Source organism: Sinocyclocheilus rhinocerous, unplaced genomic scaffold, assembly GCF_001515625.1.
Source record: "Sinocyclocheilus rhinocerous isolate Xijiao unplaced genomic scaffold, SAMN03320098_v1.1 scaffold780, whole genome shotgun sequence".
NCBI classification, from domain to species: Eukaryota; Metazoa; Chordata; class Actinopteri; order Cypriniformes; family Cyprinidae; genus Sinocyclocheilus; species Sinocyclocheilus rhinocerous.
In genome coordinates, this window is record NW_015654937.1 from 592,330 (window position 1) to 600,977 (window position 8,648).

Consider the following 8,648-nt stretch of genomic DNA (forward strand, 5'->3'; position numbering starts at 1 on the left):
CACAGATGCTTTATCAGTTAAAGAGCGAGTGTTCAATAGCGCACATCGCATATCTGAAGATGCAATATAGCAGTTTCCAAGGACATGATCAAAGCGTAATGGTCTCAGATTTCCAAAGTTGATTACACAATTTTCCTGTTGTGTTTTTCTAAAAGCACGGGTGTTGGTACAGATAACCGGAATACTAATTGAAGACGAGCAGTGATAAGTCCGAAGTTTCTTCCGTGAGCGGTGTAGGCTATGTAGCGGGCTCGGCGTAAAATTCCAAGTTGTTCACACCATTTATAAGTGTCCGGAGCCAAGCGGAGAGATCCTTTTAAAGTTCTAAGTTGAGCAGAAGAAAATTGCAAAGCCATCTCGGGAGAAGTCACTTTATTAACGTCAGCCAAAAACAGCACAAAAAGACCAAAGAACAAAACCTGCAAATGGTTACGCGTCGACATGACCAAAAACCAATGGGGCCCACACAACAACTTATCGGTTTAACTACATTAGCCAGAACCGTATCGAATCCACTATCCACACAATCCACAGAAGGGAAGGCTACCCAACCATACCGAGGATTGACACCACAAAATGATAAAGAGAGTGGAGACTCACTGTATCAGATGTCGAGGAGGATATGGAAAGGAATGGAGAGGGCTCGCAGCCGATCAGTGTGACAGGATCACGAAAAAGGTCAGGTCAGTCATCCAAATCTTATTGAGTGAAGAAAGTAGTCCAGAAAATAACCCAAGTAATCCAGATCTGTCGAATCCCAGCAGAAACATATCCAAAAACGTATCAGCAAATAAACAAACAAACAAACAAACAGGTACCAGCGTGAAGCGGCTGCACAAGCGCGCCTGCGTTCTCACACCGGAAGTGTGACCGGGTGTGACATAGTGCTGAATCTCTTTGACACATTCAGTCTATGGTCAGTCAGTCCATGAGTTGGCAGTCCTAACACGATAGCCTACCATTCTTGTGGATTCTTAAACTAATCGCCTGTGGCAGCACTGAAGGTATTTAGCGTGCTCTTAACACCTTGTAGAGCTTGTGGAATCTGCCGCAAGTGGGAAACTCATCCCCTGTAGATTATCGGCTGGCTGGGTCAATAGAGCACTTGCTGCTGAGCTGACACCATAGTTGTTAACATAAAAATTAACTCTTCCTGAACATCATTCGTTTGTCACTCTCATTTTATACTGCCTTCCAAAACATTTCCTGGAAATACACAGCCTAGCTCAGGAGTTCTCACAAATCAAAAATGTGCCGAAGGACTGTTCTGATACTCTCAAGGACGGCACAGAAAAAGTAATGCTAAATGCAAGTGATAAAATGCAACTAACAATATAAATATATTAGGATAGCAGCATAAATAGGTTTATCAGCATCTGAATGTTTGAATATGTTTCCCGCTTTTTTTGTTGTTGATGTCAAAGAAATTCTATATACGTTAAAAAATGAAAATCGTTTTCCTGTTTAGTTGAGGCAATGTTTCTTCTATATTGTTGGGCTTATGTAGTTCATGTTAATGTTAATATATTTCAGCAAGCACTTTTTTGCTTACTTTTGTACAATAAACATTCTCGGTTCTATTTTGAGTTGGCACTTGAGGTTTCAATGTAAAATCCAATTCCCACAAAATCCAAAACAACATGTTTAAATTAAATAAATCATGCTCTCTTGTTTTCCACAGAAATTGAGAAAGGTGGATGTGGAGACCCAGGCGTCCCTGCATATGGAAAGCGAACTGGAGACCATTTTTTACACGGTGATGTGCTGACCTTTGAGTGTCAGGCTGCTTTTGAATTGGTCGGCGAGAGGACAATATCATGCCAGCAAAATAACCAGTGGTCTGGAAACAAACCCAGCTGCGTCTGTAAGAGTCATTTTCTGAAATGCATGATTATAATTAACATGTTGGCATTTAGAATGATTAATGTATCGCCTCTGTAAAAGCATGACATCTAGATTAGGGGCAGCTATGAAGCCGAATGGCAGCCATCCATGCTAGCAATTCTCAGGTTTGCTCTATGAGAGGTCAATTATCATATTTCTGTTTCTGGAACTTGTTACTGTCTCTTTCTCTCTCAAGAAGGAATGCACTGTGTGTGTTTGTCTGACTACACATGTCTGGATATATGCCCAATCTACTAAAAAATATTATATAATATCTATCAATCGGTAATGATCCAAATTTACATAAACATGGTGCCGCTCTGCACCAGTTTTTGCACACACAAACTGAAATACAAGCACAACTGTAGTGAATTCGCCCCTCAATCTGTCATGCAATGGTATTTTTCTTTAGTACTGAGGTAAGAGGGAGCAGTGCCTCGTTAATGTTTTTGTTGTTAAAATGAAAACCTCTTAAATAGATTTTTTTTCCTGATAAAGCTCAGACTATGAGTTAATTCCTTGACATGCCATCATTTCTGCACCATGCAAACACCTCAATATAATGGTCTATGTGAATCCTCTTTTCTCTCATCTTTTTTTACAGACATAATAGCATTCCTGATAATGTATCCATTGTGGATGAAAATAAATATTGTAACCTTTGCAATGGAATTATATATATTTGTCTTCATCTCCACAGTCTCCTGCTTCTTCAATTTCACCACTCCGTCAGGCATCATCCTCTCGCCAAGCTACCCAGAGGAATACGGAAACAACATGAACTGTGTGTGGCTCATTATAGCTGAGCCAGGCAATCGGATCCATCTCATTTTCAGCGATTTTGAGTTGGAGCCCCAGTTTGACTATCTCATTGTGAAAGACGATGGGATGCCGGAACCCACCACGTTTGGAACGTTCTCTGGGAAGAATGTACCCTCGCAGATCGCTAGCAATGGGCATATAATGCGCTTGGAGTTCCAGTCGGACCACTCAAACACGGGAAAGGGGTTTAATATCACCTACACAAGTAAATGCAATATCAATATTATGTTGTTTATTATTTTGTAAGGGTGAAGTGTGCAATTTCTGCACCACTAGGAGCACAAATAATGTAGCTGTGTTGGGCTGGTTGGCATACTCAAGTAGAGTATGGTTTGATAATGCCAGAGCCACTTTGTTTTAACTTTTCAGGGAAATCTTCCTACAAATTGCTTATAAGGCAATATACTGTATATGCATATTAAACTGGGATATAACAAAGTCCCTTACAAGGCAAGTCAGTTCACTCGGCAGCCATCTTGGGCAGCTTTTTTCAGTCATGCAAGTATAGCTTGTTTCTAATTGAATGTGGAAATACCAAATGTCAAAAAAGTATTTGACAAACTCAGATTTCAATACCATATATTCTATATTTTAGGTCCAGCTCAATGTGCATGTGCAGTGTTAAGGAACAGATGAGCCCAAGTTTCACATAAAGACCAGGCAGTGACTTTGCAGATTGGCAGTTGGCTCTTTTATTTGGAAGGCAAGATCTGCCATATTGGTCACTTTTAAACTGCTCGTGTCCTGGTCATACGTTTCATATGTAATTGTGTGATTGTTTTGTATTTATGTAGAAATTATATCTTTCAGTCAGTCTGAGAGACATTTGAATAATTTTCTCTCAGGGGTTATTTTTATATTTTTGCAGTATGCAGCTTGTTACAAGGTTTAAATCAGAGTAATATCTTTGAAGTTGAATAGATTCATTTGTAATTTTGACTGTTTAAGGTGGAGGATATTATGGTGCAATTCCAACACCTTTCATTAGGCATATCTCCATTGTGAAAAATGCCATACTTCATACTTGCATTTTGACCTTCAGTACAACTTTCACGGGATTCCATTTTTACAGCAACAAGCTTTGGATTTCTTCCTCTATGAAACCCAGTGAGCTGCCTACGTAGGCAGCATATTAAAAGACAGACTCTACCAAAAAGTAGGCAGAATGATTAAGATACTTTCTTTTGAACAAATTCTAAAGTAGCATCATATGTATGTAATTTTAAACAAGGGAATTGTGAGCCTTCCTCTAGCTTGTCATTGAAAATTTTGCTAGCTTGTTTTGCCCTCTCTGGAATATAACTTTGATACCAGTGTAGTGTTCATGAAGCTTAACTGGTACAGCGTGTTCTAGCAATACCAAGGTCATGGTTTGATTCCTAGGAAACACATTTACTGATGAAACACATGCTTTGGATTTTTTTAAAGGCATCTGCTAAGTGTATAAATGTAGCTTTGCTCTTCATTAACAATACCCTAATTTCGCTGTACTTTCTATAGTGACAATAAATAATCGTGAATCTTGAATAAATATAGTTAGACTGTTAGAATTCCATTAGGGATACTTCCAAGTCAGAGAGCTTAATAGCTGAAACCAAACATATTTACATTTTTAGTGAATAGATGTAACTGTGACCGAGATCTGTGTTGGCACGTCTATGTGGGAACAAAATGGGGCAGTAGATGGAATCAGTAGTTCTAGGCAATGTCAGTGTCAGTGGATTGTGTGGTTTGATATCTCAACAGTACTGCTTCAGTAATGGTGTCATTGTCTCAGAAAGAAGTAGACATGTTTCCCAAAGTGTCGCTGGAGCAACTGTCAGGCATGGCCGTGAGAACAATGAGGCTGTCATTTGGGAATGGGGTAGAGCTGCGTGCATGCCCTAAGCCCTGGCCCAAGGTCTCCATGCATTAGCCATCACACTTTCACAGGGGCCTTGCAGACAGATGTGTTCACCAAATGAAAACACTAAAATAGCTTTGGCAGGATCCTCTGCTTCTGCGAGTGCACATATTAAATAATGGAAGCTTCCACACTGACATCTGTGATGCATGTGGCGACACATATGTGAGCTGTCTGCAGAGTTGTGTTAAGGGAAAACAGAGATTTGACAAAAATCTTCAAGCCATCTCGAGTGTGTCTCAAACCACCGTATGGCAGAAAAAATAGAGGGTTTAGAAACAAAGGCTGAACGCTCTCTGTTGACGTTTATCCATGTACCGCCTCAGAATCTGTGGATTTATTTTTCATGGGAAATTGTAACTGTTAATGTAAAGTTAATTAAGGAATAATTGATGAAGGACTAATGAATTGTGAAAATGAATGCACACCCAATGATGGTAGTGCTGCCATGACACAAATTAGATGTTTTCATTGATTTTAAATAATTCAACTGTCTGGAGGCAACTATTCCAGTTCTACCAAGGTGGTCATATGTACATTTGGTTTTGTCTCAAGACATTCTTCAGGTTTTGGCCCCTTGAAATACTCACGTAGAATTATTTTCTTAGTCATTAGTAATTCAGTAGTAACTCAAGCCACCATTGCTGCTTGACTAGTTCAACAAAGTAGTTCAACAACCTGGAACTACTTCATAGCAGTGCAGATACAGAAAATGAATTATTGAACACCTATGGATGTTTGTCAACCAATCAGAATCAAGCATTCAACGATACCATAAAACAAAGTAAATCAATGCCTTGTTGATGTAATTATACTGTAATGCATGTTGTAATGGAAAATCTCGACAAATTGCTTTTGCCTCTACATCAGAGCATAACTTTACAACACATTGTAACATTCAAAGATAATCCAGACTTTGTAGAATCCGCTGAACCTAATTAAATGTTTCCAAAGTGACATTTTTAAATGAATATTGTTACGTTTATGCCTTGCATTGCATGGTGTCCAACCCAGGCTCATGAGAAGTCATACCAATTTCCAGAAGATGGCGAAATCGTAAGAATACGCTGACCCAAACCTAAAGCTAAACATTAAACCCAAAACACTAAACCTAATCATGATGATAACACTGAAAGACGCACAAAACTACAGAATTTGTACATTTTCGTATAATCAAAGTTGTACAGTGTCATACAATTTCACATCTTGTAAACTTTATTAGAAATCGAGTTGCCATCAGAGTGTGCAGCTATGAATATTAGCTTTGTTTACACTCATTGCGTTATGTCTGTTTCCATGCTAAAATCAACCGTACAGGTGTACAGGTCATTCATACAAACTTATGTAATTCAAACAACAGTATATATCCAGATGTATTTGTCCCTTCTTGATGGCATCATTCAAACACATGCTATCATCTGAAGATTAGCGAGGCTGCTATATACAGTATGTTTAAGATGTAGTGCCATCATGTGTGTTAGCATTGTTTTAGCACACGTGTGTTGCCGATTCTCAAAATGAGGTCAAAGTCTAGTGAAGTTTTGGTGCTGCACAGGTAATTGTCACTTCTGCAACATTTCCCTTAGGAGACTGGGCATTCTGGGTAAGATTAGTTGTGTTAGTTGTTCCTTAAAAGATACTTATAGTTCACTTCATTGAAGGTTAGGTACTCTTAATGAATGTTAAGTGCTGGTATCTTCTCAGGCAAGAGCAGGCATGACCTAGAATAAGTATTATATGCTTCAGCACTGATTATACTTTTATCCTGTGTCCGTAGCTTTTGGACAAAATGAATGTCACGACCCTGGTATTCCCATCAACGGGCAACGCTTTGGAGAGCACTTCTTACTGGGAAGCTCAGTGCTCTTCACGTGTGATGAGGGCTTTATCAAAACCCACGGATCCGAATCCATCACCTGTGTCATCCAGGATGGAAATGTAGTGTGGAATGCGGCTGTCCCACGGTGTGAAGGTGAGAGAGCTTTTAGACTTTGCTCTTCTGCACCTTTTCTGAAGGTGCTGCTGGGATTTGTGAGATGGGCTGCTGTTTACATTCTATTTTTCTGCACTCGCACTGTCCCAGCTCCATGTGGCGGACATCTAACGGCTCCCATGGGGGTCGTACTGTCCCCTGGCTGGCCCGGATACTACAAAGACTCCCTCAACTGCGAATGGGTGATTGAAGCCAGAAAGGATCATGCCATCAAGATATCTTTTGACAGGTATTGATTTGTTTTGGGGATTTTTTTTTCTTTGTGAATTCATAGCATGTGAAACCCCTGGACACCCATCCCTGTCCCCTTTCTGGAAACCCTGGCAACATTCTCTTAAGTACTGTTTCTCACTCTTACAATTTTGTTCGCTAACCTTCCAGTTTAATCTCCCTCATTAGAGTAATTCTGCTAAAGACCTGGGTCGTAAGCAGATGTTCCGCTCTTTCCGATTTCCTGTGCAGGTTTCAGACGGAGGTTAATTACGACACGCTGGAGATTCGGGATGGGCCCTCCAACTCGTCGCCTTTGATCGGGGAGTACCACGGCACTCAGGCCCCCCACTTCCTCATCAGCACCGGCAATTACATGTATCTGCTTTTTACTACTGACAACAGCCGTTCCAGCGAAGGCTTCCAGATCCGCTATGAGAGTGAGTCAGCTTCTCATCTTTGCTCTGCAGTGATTTAAATGCACAGATTTTGGGTTTTCACACTCCACGGTGGGCGGTTCTGCAATATTCTGCAAATTTTGGCTGGACACGCTCTCTGGTGCATGTAATGTAATTGGAATGGCTTCTCCAGGGTTGCAATCAGATTATAGTTTTCTAGTTGCCTAAAAATGATTTAGAGAAGGCCGACATGTGTGTGCTAGCATCACATGAACAATATCAACATTCAGAGGCAATAGCTAACTTAGCTAACATTAAGAGAGGTGAAGAACCTCTGTGAATAATTAAATTAATCTGAAAATAAAGTTTGTTTTCTTTTTGAATATGTGTGGTGGTGGTGGGTTTGTAAACTAGAGTGCAATTAGAGTTTAATGTCCCGCTGACACAAGGCCTGTTTGTTTGTTAGTGCAATCTCAACAGATCGACCAATCATTATTGTTAAAAGCATATTTTAATGCTCTTGTAGTTATTGTCGACTTGTTAACAGGGATTAGCCAGAAAAAGCCAAAATCGGATTTGGCATCTGTCTTAGTGGATCCCCCACAGGCATACAGAGGAAAAAAATAAATAAAATAAAAAAGTTAATAAATTGTAAATCGTTCATGTAACAAAGAATGGATAAACCACCACTAGCATGAAAGCCTTTTGAATACTTTATATTTCAAATGTATTGTTAAAGGTGGAGCATGCCGTTTTCGTGCTACTAGTGTCACATAGCGGAATGACAAAAAAGAAAGCATATTTTGCAAGCGCCCCTTTTACGCATCACGACTCCCCTCCCCACGCCTCCTTATCTTGAAGTTTAGCTTACCTGTTGAGAAGAAATTCTACAAGTTCTTCATCTCGATTGAATCCCAAACATTCCATCAATTATTCAATTTTGTAAAAACACCACCCATGTTCACCCGTGCTTTACCACATTGTCTGGCTCTGTGTATTTTGGCAAGTCTTCAAATTTTGGGTTACCGACTAAACACTCTCTGGCTCAGCCTGCTACAGTAGCCCTGCCCCAGACTCTCACTATATTGTGTGCAGAGGTATGTAAATGCATAAATAAACAGGCAGGTAGAATATTTATTTATTTAAAATGTGCACACCCTTAAACTCAAATTGCAAAGGACATTTGAATATAACTGTTTAATATTCAAGACAGTTAAAGGACAATTTTGCTGATTTTCAGTCAGCTTTATAATGTTATAATACAGCTTTATAATATAAATGTCAGTATTATATGTGACCCTGGAGCACAAAACCAGTCTTAAGTCACTGGGGTATATTTGTAGCAATAGCCAAAAATACATTGTATGGGTTAAAATTATTGATTTTTCTTTTATGCCAAAAATCATTAGGATATTAAGTAAAGATCATGTTCCATGAA

At 39.6% G+C, this 8,648-nt stretch overlaps 1 protein-coding gene across 1 annotated transcript in view; it reads left to right on the forward strand.

The window, feature by feature from the left end:
- LOC107717843 (CUB and sushi domain-containing protein 1-like) overlaps positions 1–8,648 on the forward strand; it is a 373,583-nt gene that overhangs the window by 208,241 nt on the left and 156,694 nt on the right. The window contains 5 exon segments of the mRNA XM_016524723.1: positions 1,682–1,864; positions 2,585–2,911; positions 6,387–6,581; positions 6,693–6,831; positions 7,065–7,252. Coding sequence (XP_016380209.1) covers positions 1,682–1,864; positions 2,585–2,911; positions 6,387–6,581; positions 6,693–6,831; positions 7,065–7,252 — 1,032 coding nt within the window.